Raw genomic sequence first — 27,236 nt, 5'->3', positions numbered from 1 at the left:
TCTATCAGGGGCAGAGTTCACACCCGGGCACGCCACCTGCATGCAACTCCCAAGCCTCCCCTAGGCTGTCAAAATGAAGACAAAGCGGCGCAACTCCCCCGTTCCCCTGACGGCTTGGGAGTCACGGGTGGCATGCTGAATGTCACCCCCCTCAGCAATGACACCCGGGGCAGTATGTCCCCCTGCCCCCCTTCCTACACCTTTGCTTAACAGCAACTCCCCCATAGCTGCTGAGGTCCTCTCACAAATTCTGCAAAAACAAATTAGAGATGGTAAAGGTAAAGGTACCCCTGCCCGTACGGGCCAGTCTTGACAGACTCTGGGGTTGTGCGCCCATCTCACTTAAGAGGCCAGGGGCCAGCGCTGTCCGGAAACACTTCCGGGTCACATGGCCAGCGTGACATCGCTGCTCTGGCGAGCCACGGAAACGCCGTTTACCTTCCCGCTGGTAAGCGGTCCCTATTTATCTATTTGCACCCGGAGGTGCTTTCGAACTGCTAGGTTGGCAGGCGCTGGGACCGAGCAGCGGGAGCGCACCCCGCCGCAGGGATTCGAACCGCCGACCTTTCGATCGGCAAGTCCTAGGCGCTGAGGCTTTAACCCACAGCGCCACCTGCGTCCCAATTAGAGATGAGCTTGCAGTAAATCTGGGAGAGTTGTGTACAGCTTTTAACCAAATGAAAAAACAACAAAGCCAGTGAACCTGATGGGATACATGCCAAAGTCTTCAAAGTGGGTGGAATTGAACTTACACAACAACTTCACAAGTGCATCGAAAAATCTGGGAGAAAGAGGAGATCCCAGCAGTCTTTAGCCAAAATTATCCATCTCTTTAAAACAGGTGAGAGAACTGATTGTGGAAATCATCAAGGCATCTCTTTATTAGCTATGGCTGGCAAAATTATTGCAAAGATCTTAGCAAACTGTCTCCTAACAATATCCGAGACTACCCTTCCTGAATCCCAGAATGGTTTTCGACCTTCTAGGGGGTCAATGGACATGATTTTCATTGCTCAATAGCTTCAAGAAAAATGCAGAGAGCAAAACCAACCCCTGTATATGCCATTTATTGACCTGACTAAGGCCTTCAACACTGTAAATTGTAATGCCCTGCAGACTGTCCTTCTGAAAACTGGCTGCCCAGATAAATTTGTGAACACCCTTTGGCTCCTCCATGATAATATGACATCAACAATCACAGATAAAAATGACTCTCAAAGTGGACCATTCACAGTGGGATCAGATGTTAAACAGGGTTGTGTTATCGCCCCAACTCTATTCATTATTTTCATTGCCATGATCCTACACTTTGTCGAAGGGAAACTCCCCACTGGAGTAGAAATCATATTGAACATATGGAAAGCTCGTTACTCTGAATAGGCTGAAAGCAAAGAGTAAGGTTACAGTAACTTCCGTCATAGAGCTTCAATATGCTGATGACAACATAGTGTGTGCACACTCAGAGGCTGACCTCCAAACCATCCTAAATATATTCACAAAAGCTTATGAAAAGCTTGGCCTATCACTCAACATCCAAAAAACCAAAGTGTTGCACCAACAAGCACAAAACAAGCCCTCTGCAGTGCCACAAATCCAATTCAATGGTGTAACGTTGGAAAGTGTCAATCACTTCTCCTACCTGGGCTTTCCACAAGGGCCGACATTGATGCTGAAATCCAGTATCACCCAATTTCTGCGAGTGTAGCTTTCTCCTGATTGAAGTGCAGAGTGTTTGTGGACTGGGACATTCACAGAGAAACCAAAATGCTTGTTTACAAAGCTACTGTACTACCAACCTTACTGTACGCTTGTAAAACATGGACCACTTATAAGCGCTATCTCCAACTCCTTGAAAGATTCCATCAATGGTGTCTCTGAAAAAGTTACACATCACTTGAGAAGACAGGTGAACTAATGCCAGTGTTCTGGAAGAAGCAAAGATCACCAATGTCAAAGCAATAATTCTTCAACATCAACTTCATTGGACTGGTCATGTTGTTTGGATGCCTGATTATCATCTTCCAAAGCAACTACGCTATTCCAAACTTAAAAATGGAAGGCGTAATGCTGGTGGTCAACACAAGAGGTTTAAAGACTGTCTCAAGGCAAATCTTTAAAAGTATAAACACTGATAATTAGTAAACACTGGCCTGTGAGAGCTCCAATTGGAGACCAGCCTTTACCAAAGGTGTCATGGACTTTGAAGACACTTGAACTCAGGACGAAAGGGAGAAACGTGCTAAGAGGAAGGCACATTTCGCAAATCCTCACCGTGATCTTTTTTTTTTTTTTTTTAAATGATTTTTATTAATTTCCAATTTTTTATCACATACAAAAAAAACAACATAAAAACAAACAAACAACAAACTCATATTTTCTTAACCTTATTTTCGTAACCCTCTTTTCCCGGACTTCCCCATACCTTTCCCTTTTTGCATCCTTAGTTTAGTACCATTATTCAGCAACCTATCTTACCCAATTAAATATAAATTTGTCCTCTTTCTCTATTCCACCCTAAATTTTTAAACCCAATTATCGCTGCAATTCTACGTCTTCTTTTCCCTCAGCATTTTAACACTCCTCAGTTTTATAATAATTCTTAAGATACATCTTAAATTTCTTCCAATCTTCTTCCACAGTCTCTTTCTCTTGGTCGCGGATTCTGCCGGTCATTTCTGCCAATCCCATAAAGTCAATCACTTTCGCCTGCCATTCCTCCAGCGTGGGTAGCTCTTGTGTCTTCCAATACTTTGCTAGAAGAATCCTTGCTGCCGTAGTAGCGTACAAAAAGAAATTCTTATCCTTCTTCGACACCAACTGGCCGACCATACCCAAGAGAAATGCCTCTGGTTTCTTGTTAAAGGTGCACTTAAGCACTTTCTTAATTTCATTATAAATCATTTCCCAGAAGGCCTTAATCTTTGGGCAGGTCCACCAAAGGTGGAAAAAGGTACCCTCAGTCTCTTTACATTTCCAGCATTTGTTGTTGGGCAAATGGTAAATCTTCGCAAGCTTGACTGGGGTCATGTACCACCTATAAATCATTTTCATAATGTTTTCTCGTAAGGCATTACATGCCGTGAATTTAATACCTGTGGTCCATAACTGCTCCCAGTCAGCAAACATAATGTCATGACCTATGTCCTGTGCCCATTTAACCATAGCAGACTTCACTGTCTCATCTATTGTATTCCACTTCAACAGCAAGTTGTACATTCTTGATAAATTCTTAGTATTGGGTTCTAACAATTCTGTTTCCAATTTCGATTTCTCCACCTGGAAGCCAATTTTCCTGTCTTGTTTGAAAGCCTCCATTATTTGAAAATAATGGAGCCAATCTCGTACCTTGGACTTTATTTTCTCATAACTTTGTAATTTAAATTCACCACCTTCTTGTTCTAAAATCTCAGAGTATTTCGGCCAATTGGTTGTCATATTAAGTTTCTTTACTTCCTTAGCCTCCATAGGTGAAAGCCACCTGGGAGTTCTGTTTTCCAGTAAATCTTTATACCGTATCCATACATTATATAGTGCTTTCCTGACAATATGATTTTTAAAACCCTTATACACTTTAACCTTGTCATACCAGATATATGCATGCCAACCAAAATTATTGTCAAATCCTTCCAAATCTAGAATGTCTGCATTTTCAAGAAGTAGCCAATCTTTTAACCAGCAGAAAGCTGCCGATTCATAGTAAAGTCTTAAGTCCGGCAGGGCAAACCCCCCTCTTTCTTTAGAGTCGGTAAGTATCTTAAACTTGATTCTGGGCTTTTTGCCCTGCCAGACAAATTTAGATATGTCTTTCTGCCACTTCTTGAAACAGTCCAGTTTATCAACAATTTGTAATGTCTGAAACAAAAATAACATTCTAGGCAATACATTCATTTTGATCACAGCAATTCGACCTAACAAGGAAAGCTTCAGGTTTGACCATATTTCTAAATCTTTCTTTATCTCAGTCCAGCACTTGTCATAGTTGTCCTTAAATAAGTTCACATTCTTAGATGTCATGTTAATCCCCAGGTATTTTACACTCTTTGCCACCACTAACCCAGTTTCCTCTTGGAATCTTTCCCTTTCAACATTTGTTAAATTCTTTTCCAATACCTTGGTTTTTTGTTTATTCAATTTAAATCCTGCGACCTGGCCAAATACTTGAATTAATTCCAAAGCTCTTTTGGTACTAGTGTCTGGCTCTTGCAAAGTCAGTACTAAGTCATCTGCAAAAGCCTTTAATTTGTAATGTCTGGCTCCGACCTGAATCCCTTTTACCAGCTGATCTCCCCTAATCATATTTAATAGGACCTCCAGGACCGATATAAAAAGTAATGGGGATATTGGGCACCCCTGACGTGTCCCTTTTTCTATAGGTAGTTCATCCATAACCACATTATTTACAATTAACTTCGCCTTTTGCTCAGAATAAATTGCACTTATACCATTTTCAAACCTTTGGCCTACCCCCATCCCGTGGAGATTCTTTTTCATAAATTTCCAAGATATATTGTCAAAGGCTTTCTCCGCGTCCACAAAAATTAAAACTGCCTTCGTATTAATGTTCACTGTCAACATTTCTATAATGTCAATTATATTCCTTACATTAGTAGATATATGCCTACCCGGGAGAAAGCCTGCCTGGTCTTTATGAATCTCCTCCACCAGCACCTTCTTTAGTCTTTTTGCCAAAATGTCTGCAAAAATTTTGTAATCCACATTAAGTAGTGATATAGGGCGGTAGTTCTTGATCTGTTTTTTATCAACCTCAGTCTTTGGTATAAGTGTGATGAAGGCTTCTTTCCACGTCTCAGGTGCCCTTTTCCCCTCTAATATCTCGTTGCAAACCTCCTTAAATGGCTGAATTATCCAGTCTTTCAAGGCTTTGTAATATCTGGAGGTTAGTCCATCTGGCCCTGGAGATTTCCCCAGTTGCATGTTTTGAATGGCACCCTCAATTTCTTGTTCAGTTATTTTCTCATTTAAAAACGCCATACTTTGTTGCGAAATTTTTTGTAATCCATATTTCTTAAGAAATTCTTCAATGTCTCTTTCGTTTTCCGGCCCTTGTGCATACAGTCTTCTGAAATAGCTCTGAAAGCAGTTACTGATCTCATTTGGTTTCGAAATATTCTTTCCATCTACCTCCAAACTTGTGACTGTGTTCAATTTCAGTCTCTTCTTCAATTGCCATGACAGGAGTTTCCCACATTTATCTGCCGATTCAAATGTCTTTTGTCTCATTCGTTTAATTTTCCATTCAATCTCCTGGTTCATCAATTCCATATATTGCTTCTGATACAACTTAATTTGTCTCAAGATCTCATGTGACTTTGGGTTGGATCTCAGTTTCTTTTCACTGTCTTTTATCCTTTCCAAAATTTTGTCTTTCTTCTCCTGTTGTTTCCTCCTTTTCAAGGAGTTCTGCTGTATCAAGAAACCCCTCATCACGGCCTTGCTTGCGTCCCAGATCACTCGTTTCTCCACTTCTGTCCTTAGATTTATCTCAAAATAGTCCTTCAAAGTCTTTTGGGCCTTTTGGTACACCTCTGGATCTTTAAATAGGGTGTCATTCATTCTCCATCTAAAAGAGCCAGCTGTTGTTGTTTTCATTTCCATCTTTACTGCATTGTGGTCGGAGCATGTCTTTGGGCAGATTTCCACTTTCTTTATCTTAGGAGCCATCCCACTAGTAATCCATATTTGATCTATTCTTGTCCAGGTCATCTGTGATTCTGAAAAGAATGTTCCCTCCCTCTCAAGGGGGAATCCTCACCGTGATCAACTCCCACCCGGAAATCTATGTCCCCACTGTGGAAGAATGCATGGATTGAGAATTGTACTCCAAAGCCACTTATGGACTCACTTTTAAAACAGTGTTCATGGAAGACAATCTTACTTGACTACGAGTGATCGCCAAAGAAGAAGACTTTATTTCCTGAATCTCCTACACATATTGATAATTTGCTCAGCTTAACAGATACTTTGCCAGACAGTATTTGCAGGGAGGTGTAAGCCCCTACAGTCCAAGGACAATTGGAAAGCTTTTCTCATTTTCCTTCCTCCTTGCAGAGAAATATTTGAGGTCTATTTGGGAAGATTGCTCTCCTGTACTATTTCAGACCATGTGGTTTATATACTTATGTGCCTGCCTTGTACATTCATGAACATTTACCGGTATTCTATGTATCTGAGACCTTAGAATTCTGATTAACACTAGTAAGGCCGTTTCCCAAACAATTTGACACCATGTTTACACCTGACAGGTGTCTCCAGTGTCTATATGAGGCTATAAGGCTTTCTGAAGAGTCAGGTGGGTTATTATAATTGCTCTATACAGTATAATGTTAATGGAGTCGTGATTATCTTGGAAGGCGGCGCCAGTTCTGGGGGTGACTTCTAATACCTAAAACTTTCAAAAGGAAAAGGGAGAAGAGCCTCAAGCGTCAGCAACAACGCGAAACAAACGACCGTGAGTTTCGGGCGGCGGCACCACGAGGCGCTGAGGCCGCTCCCCGCCGGCCTCCCTCACAACAATAATATCCGGCCCAGCTAGCGGCCGAGCTCGCTTCCATTGGCTCCCCCGGAGAGGGCCGGAAACAACCCGGTCAGGACCTGAGGAAGGCGGCGGAGGGCTTCGTTTGCGACGACGGCGAGAGGCCGCCCGACAGCCAGCATGGGCGAGCGGCTGCCGGGTGCCGCGAGGCGGGACAGCCCCGGCTGGGGGAGCAACGGTGGGTCGAGGGCGGGGCGGGACGGGGACGGCGTTGCCGGCCTCTTGGGTGTCTTACTTGGGAGGAAGTTCCGTTGAACAGCGCGGGTTTGTTTTGGTTTTTTACTCTCGCGTAAAACGAGTGGGCAACGGCGGCGACGGGGGTCGGCCCGGTGAGGCACTTTGGGGCGCCGTGGATGCGAAAGGGGTGGCGGGGAAGAGATGGGGGCTGCTCCTCGTTTGCTCCGGCTTCTTCTCAAGCGAACCGAGTCGCTTTTTGCCCGCTTTTGGCAGGTTGCAACTCGCTATTTGCAGGTAGCTCGCTTTTTGCAGGTTGCAACTTTGCTTTCTTGGGGAGTAAATAAATCCCACGGGCTTCTGTTCCCCTGTTGGATCATGCTCAGGGTAGGCCCTTTTTAATTTTTATGAATGGGCCGGAGTTAGCCGTGGGTTGCAGCCAATGCTAGCCTTTGCGCAAAAGGTTAAGATGAATATGCACGACTCATTTCGGCCCTTGAATTTTCCACGGGTCGACGCTGAGTTCAGTTCCGAGTGTGATGCAGCCCGCTGAGGTCACCTGGGCGTTGCTTCTGGGTAAACCTGCTCCGGGATCATGTTGCGACTCTGCGGGAAACGTTTTAAAAAAATGTTTCCGGTTAGAGCGAATTTGTGCTCTTAAAGGGGTTCAAAATCAACAAAATGTTGGGGGCCTGCGAGTTTTGTGCTTCACATCATCGTGGAGAGGCCTGAGTGGGTACCATCTAAAAACTAACTAGAGAAACATCGGTTTATTTGTCACGGTGTAAAAACTCTGTTTTTACAGAGTGGCGCAGGTGGACGCAGGTGGCGCTGTGGGTAAAAGCCTCAGCGCCTAGGGCTTGCCGATCGAAAGGTCGGCGGTTCGAATCCCTGCGGCGGGGTGCGCTCCCGCTGCTCGGTCCCAGCGCCTGCCAACCTAGCAGTTCGAAAGCACCTCCAGGTGCAAGTAGATAAATAGGGACCGCTTACTAGCTGGAAGGTAAACGGCGTTTCCGTGTGCGGCTCTGGCTCTGGCTCTGGTCAGAGCAGCGATGTCACGCTGGCCACGTGACCCGGAAGTGTCTCCGGACAGCGCTGGCCCCTGGCCTCTTGAGTGAGATGGGTGCACCAACCCCAGAGTCTGGCAAGACTGGCCCGTACGGGCAGGGGTACCTTTACCTTTACCTTAAAAACTCTGTTGGCTAGAAGTGCCACTTCATCAGTTTTGTGAAATGGTTCAATTTAATGATGTGATCATTTTTAGCAGCCTCCTTTGGGGCCCATACCTGAGGCTCAGAGAGAGCTCATAATAATAAACATAACCAATGCCCTTTTAAAATGTGCTGGGGAAGGGGGATTCTTGGGTTGTTGGTCTTTTTATCATGTATTTTGTGTTTTTATCTTGTAAACCGCCCTGAGTCCTGTAGGTATAGGGCGGTATACAAATTTAATGATTAATAATAACAAGAATATATGGTATTGATAGCATTAATAGGAGTGATATTAATGTTAATTTAATAATGGGATAGCTGCTAATTTATTTAGTGCTATCTAAATTAGTCCAGAACAACAGCCTTGTTCACATGGTGAACTATGGCTTACCTGGACTTGCTGGCTCCCGATGAGATTGCTGCTCCCTGGGCTTTTTAGGTCAGTGCAATGCAGCAGGCATAGGGATGCAGGTGGCGCTGTGGGTTAAAGCCTCAGCGCCTAGGGCTTGCCGATCGAAAGGTCGGCGGTTCGAATCCCTGTGGCGGGGTGTGCTCCCGCTGCTCGGTCCCAGCGCCTGCCAACCTAGCAGTTCGAAAGCACCTCCGGGTCCAAGTAGATAAATAGGGACCGCTTACCAGCGGGAAGGTAAACGGCGTTTCCGTGTGCGGCTCTGGCTCTGGCCAGAGCAGCGATGTCACGCTGGCCACGTGACCCGGAAGTGTCTCCGGACAGCGCTGGCCCCTGGCCTCTTAAGTGAGATGGGCGCACAACCCCAGAGTCTGTCAAGACTGGCCCGTACGGGCAGGGGTACCTTTACCTTTTTAATGCAGCAGGCAAGCCAGGATTTGCCTTACTGTGTCATCTGAACTCTGCATCATGGTTGAAGTCTCTTATCGTTAATCACAATCTGTAGCCAAGGTTTTCCTATGATTACAGGTCATGGTTAAGGATGCTTACTATGCGATGCAAACCAGGTGTTAGAGGCGCATATATTGTACATGGGCACATGGCACACTTCGTTCCCAACACCACCACCCTCCCTCCATGGTGGATCATCCGACCCCCTGCAATGCAGGCATATGCAGCTGTCCAGCCGACCAAACCTGAAACCTTGGCATCAGGACCATGCTTTAACCAGCTGAGCTTGGGAGCTAATTTGTTAACCTTTCCTCCCTTTACTTTCTGCAGAGGTTTTCCTTCTTGACTCACAGTATGCAGCACCAACTGTTGCCTTTCTGCAAGAACTACCCAGTTACCAGTCTATGTTGAGGAGGAGAACTTCAGCTGGAGGATTGCGGGACTACCGCAGTTTAGCACGGACAGCTTCTGGCGAGACCAGCAGTCTCCTGGAAAGGGTTGGACCAGGAAGCCCAGGCTCTGCACAGCCGCTGAGAGAATATGCCTTAACTATCGCAGAGAAGAGAAGATTAAGGTTAGAGAGAGAAATTCATTGAGCTGTATAGTAGTTGTGGTAGTGGGATCCATTTCTGGGTAAAAATTGCTTCTGGGAAATGGATTTTATTAATTTCTAAAATTGTTTCTAAATGGCAGTAAGTCATTTTGCCTCCACCATGCTCCACCATTGGTCCATGTTCAAGGAACTTAGGTTAAGATGACGTAAGTAAAAGAATCCAAATCTTTGTGTTAAGATGAAAAATTAATTCCAAAAGTATAACCCTCCCCCTTCAGTTTATGATATAGGCAATGGCCATTCGCAGTTCTCACTCATGGTCCAACAGGCATGGAAATTGTAAGCTAAGGGATTTTTAACTTTATATGTTATATTGTAAATTGCTTTGGGATGCATCATGTGCAGTTATTATTTTTGTTTTTTTTAAAATAATCCTGCATTTTCACCAGTTCTAAAATGAAACCCCCAATGATCTTGTCATGTTAATTCGTTTTATCTTATTAGGGAAATTCAGGTGGCTAACGTAAGATACCTGTCAGGTTGGCATCAGTGGAGGCAGATAAGTAGCAAATCATGGAAAAAAATTGTAGAGGATACCAGAGAACTGTCATCTTACTTTGAACTTTGGGGACATGACATCCGCAGTATTGAGGGTATGTTCTTTATTAATTTGTATGCTGCTTGATTTTGTTCCTTATTTTCATTGTCTTTTTCACATCTTTTATTCAGTTATTTAGTGGATTTATAAACTGGTTGACTGAGAAACCGTAAAGAAATTGCACAAATGAAATTGTAAATAAGACACAGCTAAAACCCACAAACAAATTAAACATAAAAATACAAAAAAACCTCTAGGTTAGATTACTGCAATGTGTTATATACTGAGGCTGCCTTTGAAGATAGCGCAGAAACAGCAGCTTCTGCAGAACATAACAACACAGGTTATTTCCCAATTCCTTCCTTTTTCAGCTCTCTGCCTTTACAGTAACTAACTTGGCTTAAAACAGTAACCAAAAGTACAATGCATTTAAATAAGCCAGTTTTAAAAAGAATGCACTAAACGTTCAGACAGACAAATCTGTCACAAGTCACCCAACCCACAACTGCAGGATGAGGCAACTGTTCAGATCTTCAGGTGATGATCTGAGCCTTGAAAAGAAGAAGTAAGAATAAATATCATTGCTTCAAATTCCTCCTTTATCTCTGTGTATTTTTGAAGTGGTGGGTGGAGGGAAGATAACCAGCCACCCTCAGAATCTCATGATGGAGGGAACAGCGAGGGGGGCAAATGCTTGGGAAAAATAAAAATGTTTTTGCCTGGCAAAGGAAAGATTCCAGTGATGGTGACAGACAAGGCCACTTTGGAAGAGCGTTCCACAGCTGAGCGGGCTCCCACTGAAGAGGTTTAGCATGTCGTCCAAACCTGGGATCGTGCTTAAAGTTTCTCCTGATTAACCATGATCTGTCACCAAAGTTTGTTGTTGTTAAGGAACAGAGATCTTGACCACAATTCCAGGTTTGGACAATATGATGAGCCAAACCTTAGCTGCTGTGCTGAGCTAAAAAGCCTGTGAAGGAACCAAGTGGTTATAATCTGCTCCTTGGGAGGCAGTACATTAACACTAAACCATGGTTTGGCTTAGTATTATGTGCAAACGGAGGTCATTCAAAGGGCCCACCTTTCTTCCACCATGGAACTTGAGGCAGGGTACTTGGGACTGCATCATGCGCACCCACTGTTTTACATTAACAGTAAATGTGTTCATTCATAAATTAAATCTTTCTTTCCATAGGGAAGTTTGGCACTGGGATCCAGTCTTACTTTTCCTTTCTACGATTCCTCGTGATCCTGAACGTTGTGATCTTTCTCCTTGTGTTCACCTTTATCACCCTTCCTAGTGCCTTTTACAAACATGGAACGGTCAATGGCAGCTACGTCCAACTTCCCCTGAAGAGCATAGGTAACACACTTTCCCTACTAACTTGTTTTCTGTTCGCAAGTACAGAGATAGCAGACGAGCATCTGGCTGTTTTCACTCCTTCTGTTCAATTTATTTTCTTTTGATCTCTTTATCTACAGAGCACCACTGCACAGTTTATGTTGTCAGTGGTACCAAGGGACTTATTTACTTCTACAGTTACGTTATAGATTTGCTGACTGGCACAGTAAGTATTTGGACATATATTGCTAAATCCAAAGAAGCAGATTAAAAAAACAAAACAAAAGCAGAGGGTTTCATTAAGAGGTAGAAAGCCCCCCTCCCTCCCTCCACCTTCTGGGCAAAATGGTAAGGCTGTATTGGGCAGGGTAAATCTCTAAAGCTAAGCTCTTCAGAGTAGAAACTCTCAGGTTGCGTACATGCTGTACAGTTAAAGTCAATTCGCCCCCTCAATGAATCCTGGGAACCTGCAGTTTTGTTAAGGGTGCTGGGAATTTTAGCTTGGCAAGGCATAAACTGCCATTCTCAGGATTTTTTGGGGGTGGGAAAATGTGCTTTAAGTGTACGGTGTGTATGTAGCTTTACAATGCCATGCAAGCACTGGCCCATTGCTTCCTGTTAAACCAGCTTTGATCCGTCGCCTTATATTTTGGCTTCCTTAGAACCCATTAAACATAGTTGCCTTACTTTGACAGGTAAAGATTTATCCCATTCAATGCAGCCTTGCCGCTTACTCACTCACTCGTGCAGAGCCACTGCTTGCAGGTGCCTGAAGCCTGTGCATGTATTGGTTTATTAAGCAGATACAGTGGTGCCCCGCAAGACGAACGCCTCGCAAGACGGAAAACCCGCTAGACGAAAGGGTTTTCCGTTTTGGAGGCGCTTCGCAAAACGAATTTCCCTATGGCCTTGCTTTGCAAGACGAAATGTCTTGCAAGTTCCTGCGGGTTTTTTCCCCTCCCCCCCCTTTTCCTAAGCCGCTAAGCCGCTGATCAGCTGATCCGCTAAAAGCTGCTAAACCGCTAATAGCGCTAATCTGCTAAGCTGTCAATGGGCTTGCTTCGCAAGACGAAAAAACCGCTATACAAAGAGCCTCACGGAACGGATTAATTTCGTCTTGCGAGGGACCACTGTACTTGTTTTTCTGAATGCGTCCATAGTGTGCATGTGACATACATTACTGAATGTAGAACTTTGCATCCTGAGAACCCCTTCTTTAATTTTAAGTTTTTTGTCCTTCTAGCTGTAGCATTGTAAAATTGTTTTATTTAATTGTTACATTAAAAAAAATTACTCCTTGGAAGAGTTTTCCTCCAGAAACCTTAGGGCAGTGTATATGGTTCCTGCCTCTCTTCCCTTTACAGGACAGCTGTACTACATAGGGTGGCATCCAATGAAGTAGTTTCCTTAATTCAAGGACCTTGGACTGCGCAGTGGAACTTCTCCCTCCCTCTACTTGGCCTCCCCTCATGTTCCTCTTAAATCTGTGCTGGGGATTTCCCCAGCCCTCCAAGGAGGGCATGAGGGGAGTTTGAGGAGAGGTAGGGAAAGTTCGGTTGTGCAAATGGAAATGCTTGTGCCGGTTGAGCTACTTCATTGGATACCACCCTTTGGGACTCTTCCAGTTTATCTTGATTTACACAGCTGAAGGCTTTTCCTTATAGGTAAAGAGCTTTATTGGGGGTGCAACACCATCTGTTTTCAAATAGTTGCTTTTGGCACTTGGCAAAGGCTCCAGAGCATGTTTGTAAACCGTTGTGTGTTTCTATGTAGTAACTTTCTTCTGTGCTAAATTCTCGCAGGGCTTTCTGGAAATGACTAGTCTCTTTTATGGCTATTACACAGTAGACACCATCTATTTTGGCGTCCTGAAATACCATGTGCCGCTTGCCTATTTGCTGACCACGCTGGGTTACCTTTCATTAAGCTTTCTCTGGATCGTGAAAAGGTAAAGTTAGCCTGAAGTATGCGCTGCGATGGCCCATTTGGGTCTTTCCCCTGCATTTCTCTTATTTCTTCATGATCTTTTCTCCTGTCACTATGGTTAATGTTCAACATACTTTAGTTATCCTTTATTTATGCTGCAGGCACAATTCCTTTAAAAAAAAACCTTAGAGGGGTTTGAGGAGGTCCTTGCTCTGCCAGTCTGGTCAGGAAGGTGGGCGGCCCTTCCTTCTGGAGAAGCAGCAGTGCTAAAGGCCCCAGGAGGAAGTGCCATCTGATAGGTCAGGAATTCCCTTCACTCCCACCCCAGAGACTCTCTTACTTGATAAACTGGGCTGAAAATGATGTGGGTAGTAAAACCGGCAAGGAGTTTCCCTGTGTTGTCTAGTAGTGCCTTTTGTAGGTTTGCAAAGATCTCTTCTGCTTGAGTTCAGCGGGACTTGCTTCCTAGTAAGTGTGTGTAGAGTTGCACTCAGGGCCGGCCCACCCTTGAGGCAAAATGAGGCGGCCGCCTCAGGCATCAGGATCCACAGGGGCAGCTCCTGATGTGGATCTTCACTCACCCCCTTCTCTCGTGGTGAGGGGGAAAAACATTTTGTGGTTACTCTCAGGGTCTGGCCCTGATTGCAATCATGGCTTACTTTGTGGCAAGTAAGAGCTTTGCCTCGTGATCAGTAAATCCTTTCATAGAAACTGGTACTGGATTGTATCACTAGGGACTGCTGGGGGGTGGGTACTGAATATTTCAGTGCTCCTCAATTTTAAAAAAACCCTGCATACCTGCTTTCTCCCTGACATTCTCAAGATGCACATCTTTACACTTGGTGTATATTGGGACCCACCCTATTCTTCCGATCGTAATTCGTTAAAACTGTTTTCAATGTTGTATTTTTAATTGTTGTGACCCGCCCTGGAACCTTGGGGTGAAGGGCGGGGAATAAATCAAATTGGTAATAATTCTAGGGAGTGTTTATAGATAGGTAGATAGTCAAACATTTAGAAATATTTTGTTTTCAGCTGAAGCTATACAGTAGAGCAACAGGAAAATCATGAAATGCTTTTTGACTGTTTCGTCCCCTAATAGTGTAATCCTGTGCAGAGTTACTTTGGAGGAAATTCAGTAGAATTAAACAGCACTTAATTCTGAGTGTCTATGGGTAGCATCTGGCTGTGAATGAGTATACTCTTCCATGTACTCGTACAAAAATGAAAATCTTTAAGTTGCTAATCAAGCATTTCATTTTTCGGGGATGCTTTTTCCAGATCTGTCGATGGATTCAAACAAAGCTTGGTACGCAACGATGATCAGTTTCAGAGTTACTGCAACAAAATATTTGCTGGCTGGGATTTCTGTATTACAGATGTAAATGCTGCACGGCTCAAGCATAGCAGCTTGCACTATGAGCTTAAAGTGAGTGTACCATTCCGTCTCTTTATAATGATCAGGCTGTGACTTGCCATTGCAAATGTACCTCAAACAGTACTACCTAAACACCAGAGGGAGGCAGCAGCAGGTCTGGGGAACTCCCAAGGTTTGCAGAATTGCAAAAAAAAGGGTAGGGGGCAAAACAGACCAGTGGAGAATGCTCAGTGACCATGGAATGCTGTCTGACTTGTGGAGGTGTGGGTGGGAAACCAGGTGTGGATGGAACAAATGAAATGGAGCGGCCAGAATCTTGAGCAGCAGAACTCTATATAGCAAATTTTTCTTGCAGGGGGCTTGTGTGTATCCCCCCCCCCAAAAAAACCCCCATGTGCTTCATGCATTGAAGGGGGTTGGACTAGATGACTCTCATGGTCCCTACCTACAATTCTATAATTATATGATCTATGTCAAACTGGGCTATGTGTCATAATACACATAATACCTCAATTAAAGTGAGAGAGAAATCTAAATAAATAGCAGTGAGTGAATCATAGCATAAACAACATGTAAGAAAAATTGAGAAACTAGTCTTACTGTGTAAGCCTGTCTGAGCCTTCCGTGTTCAGTGGGGCTTACTCCCAGGAAAGTGGGTGTAGAATAAATAGCAATTATAGCAGAAGTAGATGAGAGGCTTCAGCAGAATGTCTCTGGCATCACATTTGGCCACCAAGAGAAGAGTTAAATGCTGGTTTTAATTCTGAATTTAAAATGGTTGTAAGCTGCCCTGGAACTTTGCTCATGAAGGGTAGGTAATATGTTTAGTCATAAGAATAATAAAGAATGTTGTTAACCTGTTGTTAGCCTCCTTAGGGATCATTTGACCAAAGTTGGGGTTTAGTTTTAAAAAATATCATTGGTGAATGAATTTCTGTTTACAGACTGACTTGGAGGAAGAGAGACTAAGGCAGAAGGTCGCAGAAAGGACCACCAGAGAGAAAATACGCATCTATTGCTTGAGAATATTCCTAAACTGCATTGTCCTAGCTGTTTTGTCAGCTTGCTTTTATTCTATCTATAGAGCAACAGTCTACTCACAAGAAAACATTTCCAATGTAAGTGGCATGGCAGATTTTTATAAACAAATCTCTCCAGGCAGGGCAAGCAATGGGAATAGCTGTCGCCATTTCCAAGGAGTTGTAATTGCACTACAAATATGGTGCCTCACTGGAGAATTTTATCAGAATGTCCAGTTTAAACTCTGACAAGCTGTTATTAGCAGTAGAACAGCCATGGAGAGGAACGAAGATGCCAGAAAGGGAGGCTGATGAGCTTAGGAATTGTGCACCTTCCCACGCAAGCAAGAGGCAGACACTTGGGGGAACTTAAAAGTACATTCATGGGAGTTTTGCAGCTGGTGTCTTGTGTGCAGATACAGGGATGCTATCAGCTAGAGAGAAGTACACAGCAGAGGGAATAGCTGACAAAACTAAAGAATCGGGGACCAAGTGTGTTTCCATCTGCTGGGAAAGAAGCTGTAGTTGCTACTCTAAGATCAGGTCAGCAGGAAACAGGTCTTGACGAGTTGCAATGTGAAAGTTTCTATGCTCTGCCTCCATGTTTTGAGACAGTAATACTTCTGAATACCAGCTGCTAGAAGCCACAGGAGCAGAGAGGGCTCTTGTGCTTAGGTTCTGCTTGCCGGTTTCCCATGGGCATCTGCTTGGACACAATGGGTGTGAGAACAGGATGCTGGACTAGATGGGCCATTGGCCCATTTTATGAGTTCTGCAGCTAACCAGAGAAACAACTCCCCCCTTTGCTTTTGCTTTTGCTTTCTTTCTCTCTATGCAGGACCACAAACCAAGATTTGATGATAACCTCATAGTACAGTACTTACCTTCCATGGTGATTACGATGGCCAACTTTATTGCCCCATTAATTTTTTCAGTTCTCATCAAATTTGAAGACTACTCACCAGCCTTTGAAATCCGGTTAACGCTGATGAGGTAAGCATTTGCGCTGCTCGATTCCGTAACTCAATATCGAAATAGAACCTTTTCCAACTCTGTGCACCTGCTGCCACCTATTCTGGTGTTCTTAGGTCTGGTAGCGCCTTGTGGCTGGTTGGGCTTTGCTTAATTGTGTGTTGTCAAAAGGTCACTCTTTGTGCTTCTAGGTTCATAGCTGCTTCCAAAATTGAGTTGCGTGACCAAACATCATGCCACACCCCGATGACAACTTGCAGGAATAGAAGTAATAGTGTTACCTCTGCTGCTCTGGGCAAGTGAGAGAGCAGAACACTTTGGCATGTTGACTCCTCGCTTCTAAGAGATCATGGCAGCAGCTTTAAGAGCATGGATTGGCTGTGGGGAAAGGAAGAGAGGTGGATCAAGGGCCCAGTAGGAGGGGAGATTCTATGAGATTCCATCATGGATTGAAACTGATGAAATGGGAGGGAGGGATCCCTCCCCTAAGCTTTCTGTGCAGAATCACCTTAGCCAGTTGGCTTCCTCTCCTTGACCTTTTGCATTAGAATGCCTAAAGCTGCAGATTTTAACAATCTCATGGATATCTGTTGCTTTTCTGTAATCAAGCCCCTGGTATTGCAAAATCCCCATAGTATAAAACTTGGACAATTAATTGGTGTGTTCCTTCCATTTTGTTTTGAAGGTGTGTCTTTGTGAGGCTGGCCAACATTGGTGTTCTCTTGTTCTCACTGTGGACTCGAATCAGGTCCTGTACTAATGCAAAATGCATGGCCTGTGGATACAACTATCAGCTCTACCCTGTAAGTAGATCTATATGTGAACTAAAATGGGACGTGTGAAACAAGGTCTTCCTTTCCATTGACTGTCCTTAAACCCCGCTTGGAAGCAAAGGAACCCTGGCAGGAATTGCTCACCAGAGTGAAAAGCTTTTCCAGTAGCTTTGTGAATTTTGTTTTAGTGAGATGACAATGCAGTGGTGTTTTATGATAATCTTAAAACATAATAATCAACTGAATTTATTTTGATAAACCCTTTTCCTTTCCTTTCAGTGCTGGGAATCTCGAGTTGGCCAGGAAATGTATAAGCTGATGATCTTTGACTTCATCATAATATTTGCTATTACGGTCTTTATTGACTTTCCAAGAAAGTGAGTATAAACTTCAGTGAAGAGGCATTTCCTTTCTTTACAGTTGAAACACAATTTAAGACCAAAAGTAACCACTTTCAGTTTTGTTTTGTTTTAAAAAATGCTGTTTCCTGTAATGTTTAAACTTGGGTATCTGTAGTTTGTGAGAAATGCTGTGCTAGCAAGAAAAGCCAGAATCATAACGGTCACTTCAGGTCCTTGCTTGTCGTGAAACCATTGCTACTTTAAGCAAGCCACGGTTGCCTGAGTTTGAACATCACAGGGAATTGCAGTTAGTGGATGCCTCTAATCTCCTGGCGGGCATGAAAGAAGGGGAGGGGTCTGGGAACCATAGGCTCCCAAGACTTTATTGCATCTCATTTGTAGAGAAACCATGGTTTCCTGTTCTGCCTAACTTGGTCCAAATACTTAAGCTTCCCCTTGTGAATCCTTTATTAAAAGATGAACTACAAAAGTAAAGGTTTTTGAAAATATTAAGCGGTATTTAAACAAATAACTGAGCCACAAACCATAGATAAACCTTGGTTAGTTTGGATGGAGCTAAACCATGAGCCTGGGTTTGGCTGACATGCTATGCTAAACCCTGGTTTACTCATCATGCTGCAGTAGCAGGACAAGCTAGGAGGAGTATTGGGACCATGAGCGTCACTCTTGGAACTTGCACATTCATGCTAAGTGTGTATGAACTTGGGACAATATTGGGGGTTGGACCAGCCTCAAATCTCATGGCAATAAGGGAGCCACAGGTTAGGTTCAAGAGCAACCTCGGAAATTTTTTTTTATTTGTTTCCGACCTGGCAATATTTGCTCAACCCCACATTTCTACACCATGCACTACCTGGCTAGCTACGAATGCACTTATGTTTCTTACATTTTACTTCTATAAATGATGAAAAGGTTCATTTAGTTTTATTGCTGGACCGTAAAGTAGGGCTTTTTTATTACTGTTCTTAGGTTGATGGTTACCTATTGCTCATATAAGGCCTTCCGGTGGTGTGGTCTGCAGGAGTTTGCCATCCCTGACAACGTGCTGGAAATTGTTTACGGGCAAACTATCTGTTGGATTGGGACTTTCTATTGTCCTCTTCTCCCTGCCATCGCAGCAGTAAAATATTTTGTCGTCTTTTACATTAAAAAGGTACCTGGTCTTTTTAATGCTGACTGTTGCCTAGGTGTATTTGTAACAACAGTTTTAATAATTTCCATCCTGCACCCAACTTGTAAATAGAAATAGAAATACTTTATTGTCACTGTACCACTTGTTTACAGTGAGATTAAACAAGCCCCTCCCCGCAATATTTCAGTCCTTGTTACACTCTGTGTGCTGTCGTACAACCGCCAACCCCGAATGTCAGCTGCAATGTTGCTGTCTTCCATTCAGCAGCCTCACGGCCCACAGGTAGAAACTGTTCTTTAACCTGTTGATGCGATTTATCATGCTTCTACATCTGCCCGAGGGCAGGAGATTTAAAAGGTGCTGGCCAGGGTGTGAGTCATCCCTGAGAATGTTCCTCGCTCTTCTGAGGCAACGGTCTCCTGAGATGACATCTAGCGGACTCAGGGGATAGCCCATGATACCATGTGCTGTCTTCACCACCCTCTGTAGGGAGTTTCTGTCCATGGCATACCACACCGTAATACAGTATGAGAGAACATTTTCTATCGTGGACCAATAGAAGGAAATAATCAGTTGCTGTCTAACATTGTTCTTTCGCAAGACCCTAAGGAAATGAAGTCTCTGTTGGGCCTTCCTAACCACCTGGGCTGTATTGACCTTCCAAGTAAGGTCTTCACTAAGATGGACTCCCAGGAATTTAAAGGAAGAGACTCTCTCCTCACAGCCCCCCCCCCGATATACAACGGGGCTAGCTCCCCTCACTTCCTCCAACACCATTTCCTTTGTCTTGCCAATGTTTAGGTGCAGATTGTTGTCTGAGCATCATGTGGATACCTTTTGAACCTCCCCCCTGTACTCAGATTCGTCTCCGCCTGTAATTAAACCCATTATGGTGGTGTCATCCGCAAACTTAATAATTGCAGAACAACCATTTTTGCTCTTGTGCAAATTCCTTACTTGTTTCTCTTCAGTCAGGTACAGAGGGGGGTGGAGCTTGCCGCCCTCTGCACGTTAATTGTATTACAATTTGAATTCTGTGCAATACAATAAAATACAACAGAAGAAAGAAAAGAAAAATGCAATTAAAAAGCATACGGCATCTAGCACAGTGTATTACAATGACCACATTGAGGCTATTGGCAATTTTAAGTCTGGGGGGAAGACGTCTGGGGACCACAGGAATAGAGGTTAGAATAGGAATCCACAACTGGACATTGCTGGGTAAAATCTGGCCCTTCAGGGTTAGGCCTGAGCCCCACTTGCTAGCCCAGATATGCAAGGTGCTGGTTCAAATGACATTGGGAGTAACTGACAGGTGATTGGTGTGTGTGTGTGTGTTTGTGTGTGTGTGTGTGGCCTTCCCTCTTCTTTTCCTCAAAGTGCCTCCCCACTATGCGAAACTAGTTCCTCTCCAGGAGCCCAAACTTCTGGCATCTGGGCTGAGCTCTTTTCTTCTCTCCAGATTAGTCTGATGCATACATGCAAGCCTTCAACGCGGCCCTTCAGAGCGTCCAGCTCCAACTTTTTCTTCCTGGTGGTGCTCTTGATTGGCCTCATTCTAGCTTTCATTCCGTTGGGACTCAGCATGACGCAGTAAGCAGTCCTTTTAATACAGCTTTGCCTCTCTGTTACTGTGTAGCTGGGAGGGGAAATGGGCTTCACCTGGGTCTATCCAAGTCCACTTATGTGCCAATGTTCAAAATCCTGAGTTGTGATGACAGCTTATTTCACTGTAGAAATGGTGAGGGGAAAATACACTTGAGCTAAAAGGCCTTGGAAAATAAAAAGGAATTTTCCTAGTGCTTAACGAACATTTTTATAGGTGTCATATAAGCCTTTCTGGGGGGGAGAGTTTCCTAAGCAGAAAGGCTCTCCCCTGTCTCATTTCAGAGTGTGGGGGCACATCTACCTTCTGAATGGGGGCTCCTGCTATCTGAAGACACTGGAGTAGGGCTTCATATGAATCAACCTAGACCCTTCTGTCATCTCCATGTGCCCCCCTCTGTGGGAGGTCAGGAGGATGGCATCACAAGAATGGGCCTTTTCAGTGGTGGCTCCCTGCTTGTGGAATGCTCTCCCCAGGGAGGCTCACCTGGTGCCATCATTAATTACCTTTAGTCACCAGGCAAAAGCATGTCTTTTCTGACAGGCCTTTGGCTTTTAATTATTTGCGGCCTTCTTCAGCGGGTGGGATGTTTTAGTTCTGTCTTTTAAAAATATGATCAAGTTTTATATTTTATTGTTTTAGTTTTATACTGGTTTTAATGTATTCATTACTTCATCATTGTTTCAAGTCATTTTGAGTTACTTTTGCATTTAAAAAATGACTAATAAGCTTAATTAATAGCAATTTTCTTGCACATGCTTCCTTCCTTCCCCGCTTAAACAGCATTCCCTCCTCAAAAGCGTGTGGGCCTTTTGTGAATGTTAACCGTTCGTGGGATGTCATAGAACATACGGCGCATCATTTCCCACCAGTATTGCAGAAGGTTCTGAATGGCATTGTGTCAGAAGCGTTTGCAGTGCCGTTCTTTATGGTGGTCTGGTAAGCACTGGCCAGGCTGGCCTTGATCTCTTCCATGTTGTTCTTCGGTGTTGTCTGGGGTCAATAGAAAAATGTCCCCAGTACACAGCTATTGGATCATGTTCAATGTAAATGTACCAGATTTTTATTGCGGAGGGTGGGGTGGGGATGCTGAGCACTGCTATGCATAAGCAACCATTGTATATTTAGTTGAAAAAGTTCATACTGCTGGTGTTTCTGCGAGTATGATGTCCATATGATATCATTAGGTATATTTGTAAAAATAAAAAAAGATCTACTGTATCTTAATAATGTGTCTAGCTGCCACCCTTTCCCCCTCTAACTCTGACAATCGCTTAGCACTATATAGAGCAGTGTTTTTGTAGTCAGTATTCTTATGTTGTGCATGATACCGCAGTTGTGTGCTGGAAGCACTATTTTATTAATATCACTGCTGTTCCTTCGTTTATTTAAAGGATTTTTGTCCTGCTCTTCAGCGACAAAGGGTCCGAGAGCAGCTTATAGTTCAATAAAAAAACAAGGCCATTCCTCTTCTTAAGCTTAGAATACTGGTCCCTTATTTAGCTTCAGTTGCTGAGGTCACCATTGGCAGGCATCTGCTGTGGGGAAAGCAGCGCGGACAGTGTTGCACCTTTGCTAGGGTTGAGTGTCCCACGTACGTTTGAAGGTGCCCTGTACTGGGAGGCCACCGGGCTGACTGGCTCTGTACTGGGAAGGACTAGCTTGGGCAAAAAACTCCTTGGGCTAGGGTTTTCTAAGCAGGGACTAGATAAGGATGCAGTACCCATGGATTCCCTACATTGGTTGGGAGTTGGACTAAAATACCTTTTGAGATCCTTTCCAACTCTGATTCTGTTGTTGAGTTTGATTGACATCAGACCTCCAAGGCCTCCAGCACTGGTCCCCTTTCCCAGCCCTGCTGCCTTTTAGATCCTTACATGCAACCCCAATTATAGCAGTCTTTTGACACTGCAATGCCTCTCTTCTCGTGGATTTCATTGTTCAAATACTAAGAAGAATGTAGCTGGTGTAGGGCCCACGCCTTGGATGCAGATGGTCCCAGGTTCAGTCCTTGGCATCTCCAGTTCAAAAGGTTGGGTGGCAGGTGACAGGAAAGACCCCCTGCCTGAAGGCCTGGAGAGCAAGTCAAAGATGACAACACTGAGTTAAATGGACAAAAAGCTTGAGCTCGTATAGGGCAGCTTCCTGTATAAATGCAGAAAAAGGTCATTGGTTAGTTAATAAGTTTATGGCCCTAAACATCCATGATAAACATTAAATTGCTATTGGAGACAGATTACTGGGTTTGAGGAACTCTTCATCTGTCTTGTTGAAGTTGTGCCTGCATTTGGTAGCTTGGGAATCCTTACTATTATTTTGTATGTATCTCAATCTTCTGGATGCTGTTTTACAAAACTTGGGCCTGCATTGGTATTAAACTGTCCTGATGTTTGTGTTTCTCCATTGTTTTACAGCCTTATTATGTTTTATTTCATTGCCTTGGCTGGAGCACATAAACGAGTTGTTAATCAACTCAGGGAACAATTAGTTATGGTAAGTTTAAATCAGTGTTTCATCTCCCCTCCCCAAATACTGCGTGCACAAGTTGTCCTGATAGTCCAATGTATGATGAGAGCCATCTTTTTTTTTTAACCTGCTAAATATTTGTTGTGGGATCATAGGACATGATGTCACATTAATACCTTGGACAGATTACTCACATGGGATGTCAACCAAGGCCATTGCTTTGTGTAATTGACTCCTAGGCCCCGCTATCACTCAGTGAACTCTGCAAGAGTTTGGCAGGGTTGCTCCCCCCCCCCCCCCGTTTTACATATTCTGCCTCTTTAAAATGGTGCACTGTGTTTTTGTTTTAGCTTTAATCTTGATGGCTAGAAATACATTTCTGGGCTTCAGAGAGAGCCACAAGCTGCAACCCATGGAGTCAAAGGCCTACACCAGCCTTTGCCAACCTGGTGCCCTCCAGATGTTGGACTACAACTCCCATTAGCTGTCCTGGTGAGGGCTGATAGGAGCTGTAGTCCCAGCATTTGGAGGTATCTGAACGCAGTCTTCTCTGGGCTTCAGTAAGGCAGGAGATCATAATGAATGGAGTAGAAACTGAAGTCTGGCCACACTCTAAGGAGTAACAGGCTGAAGGGTGGCAACAGGAATTTTGAGGGAAGTGGAAGGTTGTCCTTGACCAACTGACCTCTGGGAAGATGCCCCCCAAACTTTCTGCCAGTTTGCATGTTACAGTGTAAAGGGCTGCAGTACAGTTTTTTTAAAAAAATGAAAATCTATGCATGCATTTCTTTATTCAGAGCCAACTGCTGTTCAATCACCGTGTTTTGCTTAGGTTAAGGGTAGGGATGTTCTTGGATGCCAGCTCCCATTGGCCCCAGCCAACATGATCAATGGCATGGGTAGGCAAACTAAGGACCAGGCGCCGGATCCGGCCCAATCGCCTTCTAAATGCGGCCCTCAGACGGTCCAGGAATCAGCGTGTTTTTACATGAGTGGAATGTGTCCTTTTATTTAAAATGCATCTCTGGGTTATTTGTGGGGCTTGGGTATTTGTTCATCCCCCCCCCCAAAAAAATATAGTCTGGTCCCCTACAGGGTCTGGGGGACAGTGGACTGGCCCCCTGCTGAAAATTTGCTGACCCCTTATCAATGGTCAGGGATGATAAGAGTTCAGCAATATCTGTCTGAGAGGCCATAGGCTCCCCATTCTGGTTTAGATCTTGCTTGGTAGGGGACTTGCACTTTATATTGAAGGAGAACTTTAAATACTCTACTTTTTGTATTCCCCATCCCGCCACCCAATTTCTGCCTTAGGAGAGTCGTGACAAGCTCTTCCTGATCAGGAAGCTGACTGAAGCTCAGAGACTTAGCTGAGGTGCCTTTTCATGCCTGCTGCCTTTGGAGTCGTTTTTTTGGAGCTGCTGTTCAGGGGATGCTAAAAAGAGAACTCTAGTGCCTTGAACCTTGAGCCAAGTGACTTGGAACTTCATCCTTGGGCCAGTGTAACTTGCAGTAGATGTGGGTCTCCTACAGCTGTTCCAATATCTGTGTCCGGATCCGGGGCTGGTGTGCATAAGTGAGTCGTTGATCAACTCAGGGAGCCATTTATCATGTTGACCTGTTAGGCTTCTCATTGAGCATGCACCCCGTTTATACAGGATTTCTGTATTTCTGTTTGTGCAGAATTTACTCTTAAAAATCGTGCTCAGAATCTCTACCATTGTAGAGGTCTTTGTGAGGTTGTATCTTTATTTTCATTGTTTACACTTTAAGCCTCTGTTTTTCATGGGTGTTTTAAAACTGTTGTGAACTGCCTTCCCTGTCTTGACCAGGAAGCTCTTTGTAAAAGGTTCTCAGTGTTGTTTTCAATGCCATTCCTTTTTTTATTTTAAAAAAATCAACTTTTATTAATCAGTTTTACTTAATAACATGTAAGTACATCATTCCTAATGGTAACTGCCTGGGTCTGTGCTGGTTCAGCCACATAACAGAGTGTATGCAGTGAAATGTAGTCCTTCTAGACTTCTTTGATGGAGAGGATTGGTTGATCACCTGTCCAGAACTTGGTATGTGCTTGAGGAAGGGAAGATACATTACCTGTCTTTAAGTACGACCCCCCAAAATGTTAGGGAAATTATCTCTGCTGCCCCAAATCTTCCTGAAGACTTGCTGGGTATAAACTAGGCATGTATTGTGCTTCAACCCAGAATCTGACTTCTGTTGATTTACTCTGCCAGATGGTTGGATTTTGCATACTAGATAAGAACAGCTTTATGCTGAAGCCTATATACGTGTCCCAACTATATACTTTGTTTTGTTTTAATTGCTGCTTTAGGAGAGCTGTGACAAACTCTTCCTAATCAAAAAGCCAATGGAACCTCAGAGGCATAGCTGTGAAGCCCTGCCCATAGGTCCCATGGTTCATGCGTTCCATGGCCATCTTATAGAAATCACTTAAATCCAGGGTCGGAAAGTTGTGGTCCTCCAGGTGTTGTTAAGACTACAGTTGGTCTTGCTGCGTGGGGCTGATGGGAATTGGAGTCCAACATCTGGAAGGCCACAGGTTCCTTACTCCTTCTGTATTCACTGGGTATAAATATAAGCGGCAAGGGACAGGAAAATGCTGATAGCATTATGCTTCAAAACAAACGTGTAGATGCTCAAGTCATTAAGTTGAAACAAAAAGATTTTTTGTAATGAGATGGGGATGGAAGAAAGGACGTATTGAGGTAGGTTTGTAACTATATAGTTACTCAGAATCCTCAGAAACCTTGGTTTTTCAAATTGTAGAAGGGTCAGACTATCAGGTAACAGCCAGATCCTTGGCTGGAATTAATTGCTGTGTTGAAATAGAAGCCAAGGGTTTGCTAATCTTTGGCCTTTATTAAGTAGCCATGTTTTCTTACTCTATTTCCGTTTTGGATAATTGTTGCATTAAATGGCACACCTCAGAGGTACTTAAAAACAAACAAAGAAATATTATAAAAAAGGTAATGTATATATTAATTAATGCTAATAAATATATTGCAGCTGCTTTATGGAGAGTTGGCTTTTATTTCTCTTTGACTACATTATTCAGCTTTGTCAAATCATATTACCCAAGGGTCAAGCTTTCAGCACAACATTAAAGCAACAACAGTTGAACACTTCAAAATCATGTTTGCAAAACACAGGGCATAATCTGACCAAAGTTTAAAAACACTTAGTCTTCTTTCAAGGAGACAGCAGTATTTTGTCCTTATTTCTGAGCCTGGTAGAAGATTCTAGTCAGTCTAAAGTAGTGGTTCTCGGGCGGGGGGGGGGGGAGGGGGGGGGAGGGATTCTGAGCCACACTTTCAGAATAAAAATCGGCTTGTGCCACACCAAATTTTTTATTGATAAGGAATACATTGGAAAACAAAAAACAACTCCTAGCAGTGCTTGATTTATAACATACAACACAATTACTTTATAATATGACCATGGGACGTTCATAAGATATTAAACAACACAGCTACCTAAGAACTTGAATCATAAGAACTTATATAATTATAAATGAGCCTCTTACATATATATCTTAAGTACCTGTATTTATTTATTTTTAGAAAAAGCAAAGGACCCCTAGATGGTACCTTTCCCCTTAAGTATGTATACAAACTCAGAGGTGTGAACTTGCTTTTGCTAGGTAATCTCCTTGATATTAGGTCTAATTTGAGACAAATTCATCTCCTCAACACAAAGAAGCCTTTCTCTTTTCTGATCTTTAATATTTGGAAGACCCTGTTCACAACAAGACGTAAAGAACTGTAGAAGAATAGCCAATGCTCTTGAAGAGAGACATGGATAGATATCCCCCCCCCCAAAAAAAAAGTTTTCAACTATGCTACTCTGAAATGTTTAAATGTTTCTTTGATTGTCCTTGAATCTTCCTGCAATACTTGCCATCCTTTCCTGCCACACCCCTTGAGAACCACTGGTCTGAAAAGAAGAACTTCACACAGTGCATTGTTGAACTATCAGATTTGCTACTGTTGAGAGTCATCCATTTAGATGGTTTTTAAAAAGGGAGGGAGATTCATAAAGGGTAGTGCTGTCAGTGGTTTCTAGATGTGGTGGCAATCTGCAAGCTCCAGGTTCAGAGGCACCAGGCCTCCGAGTACAAGTTGCTGGAAAACAATGGGTGGGAGTTTTGCTCATGTCATGCTTGCAGTCTTCGTGAGAGGCATCTGTTGGTTACTGGGACTATACAGACCTTTGTCCTGATCCAGCAGGGCTCTTCTTAAAATGACAATTTCAAAATCTTTCAACACTGGGGATTAAACTGTCTTAAAAA

The 27,236-nt window shown here is 43.5% G+C and overlaps 1 protein-coding gene across 3 annotated transcripts; it reads left to right on the top strand.

Moving 5' to 3' along the window:
• The first annotated feature begins 6,617 nt into the window (after window positions 1-6,617).
• Window positions 6,618-25,960, top strand: TMC7 (transmembrane channel like 7). Of its 3 annotated transcripts, none has more exons than XM_079953776.1 (16): window positions 6,618-6,731; window positions 9,128-9,371; window positions 9,855-10,003; window positions 11,144-11,311; window positions 11,431-11,516; window positions 13,093-13,238; window positions 14,498-14,645; window positions 15,539-15,712; window positions 16,452-16,606; window positions 17,271-17,388; window positions 17,638-17,735; window positions 18,690-18,873; window positions 20,315-20,445; window positions 21,242-21,397; window positions 22,873-22,951; window positions 24,239-25,960. In XM_079953776.1, the coding sequence occupies exons 1-16, from the start codon at window positions 6,674-6,676 to the stop codon at window positions 24,296-24,298; spliced, it is 2,154 nt and encodes a 717-aa protein (XP_079809902.1). In that variant the 5' UTR covers window positions 6,618-6,673; the 3' UTR covers window positions 24,299-25,960. The 3 variants fall into 3 exon arrangements, with proteins under 3 accessions (XP_079809902.1, XP_079809903.1, XP_079809901.1); XM_079953777.1 differs by lacking the exon at window positions 6,618-6,731 and adding an exon at window positions 6,998-7,024; XM_079953775.1 differs by lacking the exon at window positions 6,618-6,731 and adding an exon at window positions 7,252-7,459.
• Window positions 25,961-27,236: the final 1,276 nt, after the last annotated feature.

This window comes from Podarcis cretensis (genome assembly GCF_951804945.1).
Source record: "Podarcis cretensis genome assembly, chromosome: 14".
NCBI lineage: Eukaryota > Metazoa > Chordata > Lepidosauria > Squamata > Lacertidae > Podarcis > Podarcis cretensis.
The sequence above is the reverse complement of the archived record's forward strand: the minus strand, read 5'-3'. Positions and strand labels throughout refer to the sequence as shown.